The sequence below is a fragment of the Loxodonta africana genome, chromosome 9, assembly GCF_030014295.1.
Source record: "Loxodonta africana isolate mLoxAfr1 chromosome 9, mLoxAfr1.hap2, whole genome shotgun sequence".
In the NCBI taxonomy this organism is placed as follows: Eukaryota; Metazoa; Chordata; class Mammalia; order Proboscidea; family Elephantidae; genus Loxodonta; species Loxodonta africana.
Window position 1 is genome coordinate 104076215 of NC_087350.1, and position 15191 is coordinate 104091405.

The window sequence follows — 15191 nt, forward strand, 5'->3', positions numbered from 1 at the left end:
TGTAAAGGCACCTGGAAATGCCTGCACATTTTTGTTCTAGTCTCCTTCTTCTTAGTGCGCATTTTCCGCATCACCTTCTAGATCCATTGACAGGAAAATGTTTTCCATCTTTTTGGAGCCAAACCTTATCTGGCACCCCTCCCCCCCTTACCCCTTCCCAAATAAATAAAACCAAAGGAAATTTTGTCTCAGAAAAATTACCATTACAATGCATTCTTCCTTATTGGAAACATAGTACTTACAGCTCAGAAACAAAAAGAGCAGTCCTGGAAGTTTGCAAGACAACAACTCACAGCTGAGCAGGGATGCTGCAACCCCTGGATGCGTTGAATGGTGCCTGAGAATGAACGGAGACTAAGAATGAATGGTGCCTAAGAGTAGCTTATTCGTGTGAGGAGTACATTCTCATGAACACACGAGATTCAGGAAATATACTTATGAGGTTTATGTCCCAGTAAAAAAAGCAAAAGAGACAAAAGTTTTGCAAAATCACACCTCCAGAATGCAAAACCTAATACAATACCCCATCAACAAAGTAACAGGCACCAACTCTCTTCTGTTTCACACGTTTAAACAGTCCCCTACCTTGCAGCAGCATGCACTAAAAATGGGAAAGCAGCTACCCAAGAAACTTGAGAAGCAGGAAATTTTCATGGGCAACTGTGTACTGATCATGAGAGTTTTTTTGTTTTTGTTTTTTAAAAAAACTCATAATCCTACCTCCCACAGTTGTTATAAAAAAATGACTTGAGGCAATGTATGTAAAGTCCAGTAGTTGGGTGAGTGCTTGATACACAAGAAGCATAACAGATCTGAATTCCTAAAAAAATTCCTGAGCACAATTTCATGTATATCGTCATGAGTATTTTTAAGTGTTTGTTGAAACATCGTTGAAATTTGAAGCCAACGATAATCCTGATGATACTTTTTTCCTATGTTATAATGATAGTCATTTTACCTCTAAAAGAAAAAATACATATATATGATTGCTAAGCAATTAAAGCTACACAGTAGAGCAACTTGGGCTCTAGATTAGCAATCTAGAACAGTAACCTTTAATAACATTGTGAAAAGATAAGCTTGGCTGAAAACCAGAGACTACATATTGCGTGGTCAGATGAGGAAGGCAAAAATCACTTTCTTGAGCATACTCCAAAGATTTTAACCAAATCTCTGAGTGTAGAAAAGGAATCCCTTCTATTCTTACCCTATTAATGAAAGTCTCTTGAACAGAGTTTAAGTGGTTCAAAATGGTGTGTGTCCCTAATTTTTCATTGCTTCAATTAAGTGAAGGGTTAGGTATATATTTTTGCTAAAGTTAGCCTTTAGGAAGTTAGACTCCATTGAGAGTCCTGGTATGATCAGCATGGCATGGTAAATGTATAGAATTCTTTGGGCCCACAAAAGCTACAAGTTGAGTATAAGTGTGTGTGTGCAGAAGGGTATGTCTGGGAAGAAGCCTCACGGGAGAAGAGAGTTCCACAGAAGGGAAAAAGGAAATTCAAAAGCCATGATGATGATCATCAAATCAGTTGCATGGTGCCTTTTCCTGATATACTCATCCCAGTGAAGTGCAACCACTTGTTTAAACAGTTCCCATGGCCTGACAGTAAACACTGCCTGCATGTGTCCAAAGAAAGAAGTAAATTCTCTTTCCCTGGAGATTTTCAATTAGACATTGTTGATCAGGGATATGGGCTAGGAGATTCAAAGATCATGTGGAAGAGTGCATCAGAAGACTGCTAAGGCCCCTTCAAGAGAAGGCAGAAGGGGACAGCATTAAGTCCTTTTCAATGAATTTAGACACTACATACAAACGTGACCCTTTGATCCTAAGAATTCCTCTAAAAACATGAATAAGAAAAAGAGAGATTTACTTAGGATGGAAATAGCATGGATTTGCTACTCTGTGACACTGTTCAGGATGCTGGAAGATATGACAGTGAATAAAGCACAGTTCCTGTTCTCTTAGACCTTACGTTTTTGTGTGGGAAAGCAGAGAGTACACACAAAAAACATGTACTGGATGAGGATAAGAGCTATGAGGAAAGATAAACCAGGGTAAGGAGGATAGACAGTTTGAGGAGTACTGTGTAAGAAGCTTCTCAGATAAGGTGCCATTTGATGGGAGGCCAAAAAGAACGGGGAAATCCAAATTTATGAATATTTGGGAGGAGAACAATGCAGGAAGAGGAATTGCAAGTGCAAAGATTCTAAGGTAGGAACATGTCTGTATTTTGAGATTCTTGAGGAATAGCAAAGATGCAAGTGAGGCTGAACAATCAGAGAAGGGGAGAATGTTACAAAACGAGGTCAGACAGGCAGAAGAGTGCCAGATTACACTGAATTTTGTAGTCCATGGTGGCATTTGGACTATACTCAGTAATCCCACATAAGCTTTGAACAGTGGATATATTTCTAAGGTGGAGCTTGTATGATCTGCATGATGGAGTGGATGTGGAATGTCAGAGAAAAAGAGCAATTAAGAGGATTAGGGCTGAATTCTGAAGAGTTGAAGCACCATTTACTCAATGGGGGGAAATTGCAAAATAAGACCAAGATTTCATTTTTGCGTATATTCAGACTGAGATGCTTATCAGACATCAGTGAAAATGCTGTGGGTGCAGATGGCCATGGGAGACTGGAGTTCAGGGAGAGGCCTGGGCTAGAGACACACCTTTAGGTATCAGCAAGACACACATGGCTTTTCAAGATGTGAAACTGGATGAAACCTCCAAGGGCTGTTTTGGTAGAGAAGTGATGTCCGATCTGAGCCCAGGGCAAGTTTAATGTTTGGAGATTAGGAATATAAAAAGAAACTAGAAACAGTGTCTGGTTATAGTGGAGAATGAAAGGATCTAAGAAAGTGGCATCCAAGAAAGTGGTGTTCCAGAAGCCAAGTAAAGACACCGTTTCAAGAAGGAAGGAGACAGCAAAGGTGTCCAGTGAACTGTCAAGATAAAGCCCACAAAATAACCCTTTAACATCATGAAGGTAGTTGTGTTTTGATAGAATTAGAGATACAAATGACTGATTGACGTTATTTGTGTAGCTCCAAAATGCCTTTATAATCCACTCAAAAACAAGAAATCCCTATTGCATTTCTAAATGCTGATAAATAAAGTTTTATGTTTTGCATTTTGAGGCTGACTGCTAGTACAAATACTGTGGTTTCTTGAAGTTAAGATGTCTAGAGTTCCTTTATTTGCAAGCCCTACAAATGCACTAGTTTTGACTTGTCTAAATTACTTACTTGGGTGTTGCTGTGATGCTGGAAGCTATGCCACTGGTATTCAGATACCAGCATGGTCACCCATGGATGACAGGTTTCAGCTGAGCTTCCAGACTAAGACAGACTAGGAAGAAGGACCCGGCAGTCTACTTTTGAAAAGCATTAGCCAGTGGAAACCTTATGGATAGCAGCGGAACATTCTCTGATATAGTACTGGAAGATGAGCACCCCAGGTTGGAAGGCACTCAAAAGATGACTGGGAAAGAGCTGCCTCCTCAAAGTACAGTTGACCTTAACGATGTGGATGGAGTTAAGCTTTCAGGACCTTCATTTGCTGATGTGGCATGGCTCAAAATGAGAAGAAACAGCTGCAAACATCCATTAATAATCGGAACCTGGAATGTATGAACTATGAATCTAGGAAAATTGGAAATCATCAAAAATTACATGGAACGCATACACATCAATATCCTAGCCATTAGTGAGCTGAAATGGACTAGTATTGGCCATCTTGAATCAGACAATCATATAGTCTACTATGCTGGGAATGACAACTTGAAGAGGAATGGTGTTGCATTCATCGTCAAAAAGAATGTTTCAAGATCTATCCTGAGGTACAATGCTGTCAGTGATGGGATACTATCCATACGCCTACAAGGAAGACCAGTTAAAACGACTATTATTCAAGTTTACGCGCCAACCACTAAGGCTAAAGATGAAGAAATAGAAGATTTTTATCAGTTGCTGCAGTCTGAAATTGATTGAACATGCAATCAAGATGCATTGATAATTACTGGTGACTGGATTGCAAAAGTTGGAAACAAAGAAGAAGGATCAGTAGTTGCAAAATATGGCCTTGGTGATAGAAACAATGCCAGAGATCGAATGATAGAATTTTGCGAGACCAACGACTTCTTCATTGCCAATACCTTCTTTCACCAACATAAACGGGGACTATACACATGGACCTCACTAGATGGAACACACAGAAATCAAATTGACTACATCTGTGGAAATAGATGATGGAAAAGCTTAATATCATCAGTGAGAATAAGGCCAGGGACCGACTGTGGAACAGACCATCAATTGCTCATATGCAAGTTCAAGCTGAAAATGAAGAAAATCAGAGAAAGTCCACGAGAGCCAAAATATGACCTTGAGTACATCCCACCTGAATTTAGAGACCATCTGAAGAATAGATTTGATGCATTGAACACTAGTGACTGAAGGCCAGATGAGTTGTGGAATGATATCAAGGACATCATCCATGAAGAAAGCAAGAGGTCATTGACAAGACAGGAAAGAAAGAAAAGACCAAGATGGATATCAAAGGAGACTCTGAAACTTGTTCTTGAACGTAGAGCAGCTAAAGCAAAAGGAAGAATTGATGAAGTAAAAGAACTGTCCAGAAGACTTCAAAGGGCGTATCGAGGAGACAAAGTATTATAATGGCATGTGCAAAGAGCTGGAGATGGAAAACCAAAAGGGAAGAACATGGTCAGCATTTCTCAAGCTGAAAGAACTGAAGAAAAATTCAAGCATCGAGTTGCAGTAGTGAAGGATTCTATGGGGAAAATATTAAATGATGCAGGAAGCATCAAAAGAAGATGGAAGGAATACACAGAGTCATTATACCAAAAAGAATTAATTGATGTTCAACCATCTAAAGAGGTGGCATATGATCAGGAACCGATGGTACGGAAGGAAGAAGTCCAAGGTGCTCTGAAATCATTGGCGAAGTACAAGGCTCCAGGAATTGATGGAATATCAATTGAGATGTTTCAACAAACAGATGCAGCGCTAGAGGTGCTCACTCATCTATGCCAAGAAATATGGAAGACAGCTTCCTGGCCAGCTGACTGGAAGAGATCCATATTTATGCCTATAAATCTAAGAAAGGTGATCCAACCGAATGTGGAAATTATAGAACAATATCATTAATATCACACATAAGCAAAATTTTGCTGAAGATCATTCAAAAATGGCTGCAGCAGTATATCAACAGGGAACTGCCAGAAATTCATGCAGTTTCAGAAGAGGGTGTGGAACCAGGAATATCATTGCTGATGTCAGATGGATCCTGGCTGAAAGCAGAGAATTCCAGAAGGATGTATACCTACCTGTGTTTTATTGACTATGCAAAGGCATTCGACTGTGTGGATCATAACAAACTATGGATAACACTGCGAAGAATGGGAATTCCAGAACACTTAATTGTGCTCATGAGGAACCTTTACATGGATCAAGAGGCAGTTGTTCTGACAGAACAAGGGGATACCTATTGGTTTAAAGTCAGGAAAGGTGTGTGTCAGGGTTGTATTCTTTCACCATACCTATTCAATCTGTATGCTGAACAAATAATACGAGAAGTTGGACTATATGAAGAAGAAGGGGGCATCAGGATTGGAGGAAGACTCATTAACTACCTGTGTTATGCAGATCACACAACCTTGCTTGGTGAAAGTGAAGAGGACTTGAAGCACTTACTAATGAAGATCAAAGACCACAGCCTTCAGTATGGATTGCACCTGAAAATAAAACAAAAATCCTCACAATTGGACCAATGAGCAACATCTTGATACACGGAGAAAAGATTGAAGTTGTCAAGGATTTCATTTTACTTGGATCCACAATCAACAGCTATGGAAGCAGCGGTCAAGACATCAAAAGACGTGTTGCATTGGGTAAACCTGCTGCAAAGGACCTCTTTAAAATGTTGAAGAGCAAAGATGTCATCTTGAAGACTAAGGTGTGCCTGACCCAAGCCATGGTGTTTTCAATCGCATCATACTCATATGAAAGCTGGACAATGAATAAGAAAGACCGAAGAAGAATTGACGCCTTTGAATTGTGGTGTTGGCAAAGAATATTGAATATACCACGGACTGCCAAAAGAATGAACAAATCTGTCTTAGAGGAAGTACAACCAGAATGCTTCTTAGAAGCAAGGATGACGACAGTGCGTCTTACATACTTTGGACATGTTGTCAGGAGGGAGGAATCCCTGGAGAAGGACATCAGGCTTGGCAGAGTACAGGGTCAGCAGAAAAGAGGAAGACCCTCAACGAGGTGGACTGACACAGTGGCTGCAACAATGAGCTCAAGCATAACAATGATTGTGATGATGGCTCAGGACCAGGCAGTGTTTCGTTCTGTTGTGCATAAGGTCGCTATGAGTCGGAACCAACTCAACGGCACCTAACAACAACAACAACAACAGAAAACAGACAAGTCCATAAAAATGGAGAGATTAATGTAACTGAAGAAAATTCCATTTTCTGTGGGAAAACACAACTCAGCTCAGGCAGAATAGTTTTAAAGATATTTTTTGCTTTAACTTTTTACCCCATTTCCTCATGGTGCTCACAGAGATCAAATATCAAATGCTTCAGGTCAGAGATTAGTTATGGGGTTTGTTAGCTGAAAGCAAGGCAGTTATATGAATTCAGTCTCTTGAGACCAGTGAATATGTTAGTAATTAGTGTTGTTTGTATATTCCCTGCCTTTTAGTAAAATCAACTATTAAAACAGTGCTGGTTTGTATGTGACTCCATATATCTAAGTCATAGATCCTGTATTTACTGTATTTTGAAAAAAAATAGAATAAATGTGAAACATAAAGAATTGAAACTCATAAAGCCAATGGAAATATCTTCAAATATTCTGCCACTATCTATTACGGCTTCCTTAAAATGCAGGGTATAAATGAAAACTATTCCACACACTTATCCCATGTTATACTCTTATGCTACTTCATTTCCTTTCTACACATGAATCCAGAGTAGAAATTTATAAAAAAATTAAAAATTTTTTTCTAGAAATTTATAGAAGGCATGAAATTGGCAAATGGTAGAGGTGGCTGGTTGGAAAAACAGAGTATAGAAGAAATTTAGCAGATTTAATTCACAATCTGAAACTGTGCACTTTCTTGTGCATGGCTTGTTCTAGGCAAATGTTGGGCTTTGGAAGTTAGAACTGGCTTCTGATGCCTCCTATATTCTTGGTGTCTTTTCACTACCCCTTTTGTTGAGAATGTTCTTGTAATGTGGTAGACATTTGTTTACATATTTCATTACCCTCTGTTTGAAATTCATCAGTCTTTGTTCTAAGGATGTTTTCTCTACTATGTCATAATGCATGCTCTTGTGTTTTAATCTGGTAAACAATCTGTGCTAAAATTTGGTTGGCTTAATTTCAGATTAAACCCAAACAAAATAACCAACCTACCAGTCTTTACTAAGTTGAACATAAAAGTAAGCAGAAAAGGGAAAATATATTAGGGAAAGTGTATAGCCAACTCCTGGCTTGATCTATAGGCAAGAAGCTGACTCTGAACATGTGGTCTCAGGAAAGGGCTTGGTGAATTCAGCATTGAAAGACACAGGTCCCACAGATTGGAGAGAAGAAGGTTACATTTTTGGTGTTTTTTGTCAAGAGCTGAAATTTGTGTTTTTACCCCCATTTTATTATTCAACTTTGATGGGTACCAAAGGAACTGTTGAGTGTAATCATTAGGTATCAGACAGATCAAAGTTTAAATCCCAGTTTTGATACTTACTGGGAGATTTGACCCAGTTAACTACCTTCTATGAGCCTCTGTTTCCTCAATCATCAAACAGCAACATCGTAAGATTGTTGTGATGAAGATAAATCCAACAATTTATGGAAAGTAATTAGTGCAGAATATACCAGTTGCTGTCAAGTCAATTCTGACTTATGGGACCCCAAGTATGTAAGAATAGGGTTTTCAATGACTGATTTTTTGGAAGTAAATCACTAGGACTTTCTTCAGAAGCACCTCTGGGTGAACCTGAACCTCTGACTTTTTAGTTAACAGCTGAGTGTATTAACTGTTTGTAACACCCGGAGATTCCAGTGCAAAATATAGGCCCTGGTAAATTTTAATTGGCAGTTGAATAATGTATGTCCTAGAAACAAATAATGAATTTGACAAATGCGTAATAAGTATGTAATAAAGGAAATTTTGAAACTATTTTTTGAGTATAGTTATAAATAGGAAAACTTTTTTGATTGATATTTTAAATGTTTGTGCAGAAACATATATCATTGCAAAGAACAGTTTGAAAACTTAGATTCCTTCACTAGGAATCATCAAAGAAAAAGAAATATAGACGATTAATAATATCAGATCAAAACTTATGCTCATTTACTAAATGAATTATAATATTTTTAGGTTCCATTTCAGTAAAGAGATTATTTACCTACTGTGATTTTAAGGTTGTGTGTCAACTAGGCTGGGTCATGATTCTCAGTGGTCTGGCTGTTACGATGATGTAGTTTGGCACTCATATGATATGATCACTTCCATAATGAGATTTGATATGTAATCACCGACTTGATGAGATCTGCTGTGAGTAACCAGTCAGTTGAAAGGGAGTTTCCTTGGAGGTGTGGCTTGCATCCAATATAAGTGGACTCTCTGACAAGACTCATGGGCTTTTGCTCACTCTGGATCCTGCAGCTGGCTCCTTGCTCTGACCTCTGGTTCTTGGGACTTGAGCTAGCATCTTACCTGCCATCTTGCTTGCTGATCTTGGGATTCATCAGTCTTTGCAGCCTGTGAGCAAGAGCCCTGCTGGCTAACCTACCAATCTTGGGTTTGCCAGCCCCTATAGCTATGTGAATCAGGAGAAGCCTGCAGCCTGACCCATAGACTTGGGACATACCAGCATCTACAACTGTGTGAGCCACTTCCTTGATAGAGATTTGTCTATATAGATATTTATACTCTTTACTGGTTTTGCATCTCTAGAGAATCCAGCCTAAGATACTCACTCCAGGATGAAATATCGTATTGAACTTTATAAATGAATAATGATTCTACATCTCCACTATTTGTAAGGATATCTATCTATTATCTACCTGCCTACCTACCTATCTATCATCTATCTATCCATCCCTATGTATGTGTTTGTACAGTCTATCACAAAAATGTATATGAATAATTAACAAAATCTCAAAATTCAAATAAATTTAGAATATCTTTGCTTCTAGCCACCTTCAAACCTTATCTCAATTTTTCATTGAAATTTTTGAGAGAACCATGTGCATTATCACACAACTACATCTGTGGTTTGACTTAGAGTCACTGATGACAAAATGCTAATCTACAGTATAATCTCAGGGTTGAGTTGAACAGACTGCATGTACTTGGGGGCCTCCAAACAACTTCTGTGTAAAAGTGTGGGCCTAACAGTGCGCTGATTATATACAAGGAAACTGTGGCCTAGAAATCATGTCTAATTTTCTCCCAAGCATTTTTTTCAAACAAGTAGGGACACAGCCATAAGCCTCAATATTTTCTGGAAGATGACACCTTGAATCATTTGAGAAGACAGGCTACAGCCATTGAAAACCCTGTGGAACACTGGGTTCTACTCTGACATGACTCAACTCGATGGCAACTGGTTTGGTTTACAGGAAGGCGTACGGGCTCCTTAGTACAATCATGCCAAGTAACACAGTCCGAGAGTAAGCTTTCCTTATAGGACACAAAATGATGTTGTGTTCTTAAAAAAAAACAGGCTACAAAATTAACTGTTATCAGACTTTGGTTTATTGTAAAATTTATCAAAGTTTTTCATGTAATCCCTGACCCCTTGCTCTGAAAACAAAAGCAAAAACATAATTATTGCTTATTCTTTTCTCCCTACTTTACTTGTGCCACTGTAATAGAAGGGAGAAAAATCAATGTAATAAATAAAAATAGAGATGCAAGAGAGAAAAATAAATCAGGTGAGAAATATTAGGAGCAACAGACAAACCATTAAGCAGTTTCAAAATATGCTTCTTTTAAAAAGGTTGCTTTATAAAAAGAAAAAAAAAATCAAATCACACCAAAAATAATAGCAGCAGAAAAGAAGGATAAATACAAGTTAATTGCACACCAGTCCCATGCAAAAAACTGGGTTATTGGCCAAAGCAGTAGTACTCAGAATCCAATTTGGGATGTTTGTGCAGTGCCTGTGAGTCCTCTATTATGGAGCTGTCACTGAATTGGTCCAGGTCTGAAGGGGTCTGATGGCCTGGGACATCATCTGCCAAAGTGTCCAGATAGCTCCCCACAGAGATGCCATCCAGCCCATCACTGCCATCCTGTAGGCTGTTGTAACTGCCACGTAAGGAGGTGCTCTGACTCTCCAATAAACTGCACATGCTGCCGCTGAGACTGCTGCCTCGGCTGGTAATGGTGGCCTTCTCTTCAATCATCCACTTGATGGACTCAATGCTCTCATTGATAACGAGCAACTGGCGCATGAGCCTGACGTCTGTGGCTCTGAGGTTAACCTGTGGAGAGGAGGGAAAGAGCAAAAGCATGCCAGTTAGTCTACATTCTGGAAAGATCCACATTTCATTTGGTTCCTGTCTTCTGTAGTCCACAATTTAAAATTCACAGAATAAAATATAGGTGCATTTGATTTCGGTATGTTTTTTAAACTCACTGACCAATAGCACAAATTATAATTAAAGAACTCACTTCCTGCCAGATGCAGCAGGCTCTAAAAGGGACATTGAAACTCCCACTGCATCCCTGTTCCTCACTGAGCTGCCCGGAAATCTCATATTGAATGTCGGGTTCTCTGCTAAACATGAATTCTCTCTAATGCCAGGTTAATGGTTTATCCATGTTTACTTGGCAACTGGTGTGTGGATACTGAGAGATGGGGAGAAAAGGAAGAAGAAGAAGTGGAGGAATGAATCATCATCATTATTGTGGTTGCTACTATTTATGGAATGATAATCTATGTGCCAGCCATCATTACAACAGCTCAACATTTGTTAGCAAAATCTAATAGCAATCCGATAGCACAGGTATTATTATTTTATCTCCATTTTACAGCTGAGAAACTGAAATCTACAGAAAAGAGTTAAAAATAATACAGAAAAGGCTTGCACTCTTTCTTACTATGTTGACACAGATCGTGATGAATAATGCTTTTATTTTTAAGAACAAAGTTACTCTAATATTTCCTTTGCCCTTTTACCACTCTGAGTCCAAAAGTATGCTAATACACTAGTCCCTATACACTAAAAAAAAAATTTTTCTTTTTTTTTTTTTTACACTAGGCTGGTACAATTTACAAGATACACGGTACAAATATTTCTGTAGATCTGATTATTTGCTTCAGAGATGTCAGGGGCAGCCCAGTCAAAATTGGGATGTGAGGCTTTGGAGAGGTCCTAGAACGTTTTTAAGGGCCATCTAGGTGTTCCTTCTGATAGCTCTAAGTTACTTTGAGAAATCTGTCTCCACAGCCACAAAATTGAATCTCTTTGAAGGTCCCGCAGTTCAGTGGGAACATTTGCTAATATCAAGGGTTTGGTAGTTGAAGAGGGGGGCAGCTGCAAGAACTGTCATGATTGCCCCAGTTAATTTTGGAATTAAAGAGCTGTGACCCCTATTAAGAGTCCTGCTCCTGGACTGGGAGACATAGCCACATTTGGCCACTAGAGGTCCTTGTCACACTCATTGTGGGTTGAAAGCTGATTCTTTTCCATCAGTTGGAGGGTTAACCCAAGAGGCTAAAAAAAGGTCATGCTAATTCTCTCTTTAAGATCCAGGGCTACATCAGATTTATGGCTGCTCTTGTAGTGCAGTGGTTAAAGAGCGAGCCCCTAACCAAAAGATCAGCAGTTCAAATCAACCAGCTGCTCCTCGGCAACCCTATGGGGCACTTCTAATGTGTCCTAAAGGGTCACTATAAGTCAGAATTGACTTGATGGCAACGGATTTTAGAATTATCAAAGGCATTCAGTCTTAAATGACACAAACTGTAGGAGAGAAAGGAGCCTATTGTCTTCAAAAGTATGCATTCATGGTGCACAAACATTTCCTGGTTAGGAGTTAGTTCATAACTGAAGGCAAACTTTGGATTGAGTGAACGTGAGGAACAAAAATCAGGATGTAACTAAGAGTACACGATTATAGTTTTCAAAACTGTAAAAATATAAATATAAGAAGAATAAAGGACAATTATAAACCCTTAGTTTTGCTAGGATATTAAAGTGACTTGGAAGACTTGCTTATCCTCTCTGAGAAAACCACCAAAAATAAATGGCATAGAAATGAATCGTTTATCTATGAGGAGGCATATAGGAACAGTCAGTCTTGAAATGCTTCTCTATTTGTGGTGTCGTCTGAATGACCTTGAGACAACTTTGTGTTGAGGAAGGAGGCTTTCTGGCTGTCTTTATATTCAAACTCACCTACACACTCTATGAACTATCAAGATACTCTATTCAAGTAATACAACAAATGTTTACTAATCACCAACAATTTGCCTAGGTCCTGAGAAAACTAGAAAAATCAATATAGAGTCAAAGTCTTACAAATTTCTTCAGTTAGACATCTGTAGCTGATAAAGCTTGATGTGCCCATTGTGGGCATGATGCAATTTCAATCTGACCATTTCCCAACAGTTCCCCAAATGAACCACAGCTGAATTTGCTCATGTCCCCACCCTGTCTCTTGAAAATGCTCCCACACATGCCTAGCTCTGGGAGTGTTCCCCTCTTCTTCAAGTCCTCTCGAAGTCCTGCTTCTTCCATCAACCACTGCTTGCTGACTCCAGCCTCCTCTGCTGGTCCACTTAACCCCTCCAGTCTTTCTAGCCTGTATCTCATAGTATAACTTAATTTTATACTGTTTATATTGCCACCTACTACTGTGTCTTTTAGCCTTTTCTTCAACTAAGCTGAAAGTTCCTTAAACAAAGAAGTCATAGCTTACATTTCTGTATTATGTTAAGGTCTTTGCTAACCATTAGTAAGATTTTTAGAAAGAGTCATAATTTTAAGATCTGTGTAAGTTCAGCTCTGAAGATGCTAACAATACATGTTTCCAGCAACTGTGTGACCCTGGGTTAGAACATGTTTAGAATAAATTTTCTTTTCAGCAATTTTTGTCTGAATTACAAAGCGGCTGCATCAAATAAAAAGTATTCAACCTTACTGAGCAATAAGAATAAAGAGGGAGTAGACATATGAAGTAAACAAAGCTTCCTTTATCCATGAAATGATTCATTTAAATAAAAAATTTTTTCTTCTGAAGGCAAAACATTCACAGGGCATTGAACTACTATGCGGCGGGCGGGGGGCGGAGGGATGATGAAAGCAACTCAGTTAGAAAGTGTTGGTCTGCCTGATAATGATTTTAGATTTAACTGTGTCTAACTCTGTGCCCTCCTGGTGACCAAGAGTAAACAGTTTTCCACTGTGGGAACGTGGGTCAGCCGGTTGACACAGTTGCCAGTCCACCGGGATCAATGCTCCGGATCAATGCTCTACAGGGTACAGCGAGCCTTCCGCTGTCCCGGCCGCTTCACACTGTCTCCTTGAACTAAGGAGTGGTTACACTACTAGAATGAACTATCCTATCCACCAAAGACCTAACTCACAATACTGCTTCTGTCTCCAATGGCTGCACCACCCTTCCTCACTGTTATTCATTTCAGTCCTTATGAAGTCTGGGTCATTAATTAAGAAGAGAGTAGATTCGCCCTGAGACCTGAAACCCTCTAATTAGACCTAGTGACTGCTCCATGGGTACTGAGAATTGAGAGATCCTCCTCGTGGTCCTTGTTTAAATGTCCCTTCCTTGACCGGTCTGTGTTTAAATGTCCTCTCCTTGCAGAGCTCCTTCCTGACCAATCCTGACATCCAGTCCCCACATCTAGTTGTATGCTACATATATATCTATTTTGTTTACTTTATAATGTTTATGACTAGCCGAAATCATCTTGTTTATTATTTGTTTGAAGGACATCGGTTATTCAGTGGTAGAAGTCTCACCTTCCATGCAGGAGACCTGGATTCGAGTGCTGGCCAATACACCTGAAGCACAGCCACTACCTGTCTGTCAGTAAAAGCTTTCATGTTGTTATGATGCTGGACAGGTTTCAGCAGAGCTTCCAGGCTAAGATGGATGAGGAAGAAAGGCCTGGTGATCTACTTCCAAAACTCAGCCAATGAAATCACAACAGTCTGGTCCCCCCGACTGATCATGGGAATGGCACAGGACTGGCTATTATTTTGTCCCATTGTGCATGACGCTGCCATGAGTCAGGGCTGACTCGAAAACCACTAACAACAATTATTTGTTTACTTACTATTTTCTATCTTCCCCATAAGCTTGTAAGTGCCCCAGAATGCAGAGAACTTGGTCTGTCTTATTCACCACTCTATGCCCAAGATCTAGAAGAGTGCCTGACACATAGTAAGTGCTCAGTTAGTATCCATCCAACAGCTGAATTATCAACTTTGATTCTGACTGGACCATCTGTCAGGAACCCCTCTACCTTGGGTTTTGCTGTGGATGAGTGATATGTGCCCTGAGAGGAAGGAAAGAGAGCCTCTTCAGGAGAGCCTTTCAGTACTACAGCATTCCTACTGCACAAGCCCATTTCCCTTCGCTCACAGAATTCAAACACTAAGTAACTGGTCCAAGGTTATTCCCAGCATAAATTTACACATTACGAGATAGTATCTCTAAAAGGAAGTGGACTTCAAGGCATGAGTCACACTCCAAACACTGATCTGTTTGTTCAGAGGTGATAACCCAGTACTAGCACCGCACAGGTGTTCTGTAAACACCTGGTGAAATGAATTGAAAAAAGAGAACAAATAAACAAGGCACGAGATCTGGGCTGACCAATCCAAAGAGATGCGACCATCTTTTCCTCTTTTCTTCTTCACTCCTACTCCGGTCCTTACAGTCATTGTGATGCAGTTGTTCATCTTCATACCTAACCTAAGTTTCTCATGCTTCAGATTTGTGGCATCAAAAGTTTTGGTAGAATGTTAGAATTTTGTGTCATTGTTTTGACAGGTGATGAACTGGGTCTATGGAAGAACTTAAAACAAGACATCTTGAAAGAGAAAATATTCTCAATTGTAAATTTTTCCAGATCTATGTTTCCTTCTAGAATTTATCATTTTA

General features: G+C 39.4%; 1 protein-coding gene across 1 annotated transcript in view; it reads right to left on the reverse strand.

Annotated features, from left to right (window-relative positions):
- Positions 1–9791: 9791 nt before the first annotated feature.
- The window catches only part of LURAP1L (leucine rich adaptor protein 1 like), a 45592-nt gene continuing 40192 nt past the window's right edge, over positions 9792–15191 (reverse strand). The window contains exon 2 of the mRNA XM_003407678.3: positions 9792–10540. Coding sequence (XP_003407726.1) covers positions 10163–10540 — 378 coding nt within the window. The 3' untranslated portion in view covers positions 9792–10162. The remainder of the gene's footprint in view (positions 10541–15191) is intronic.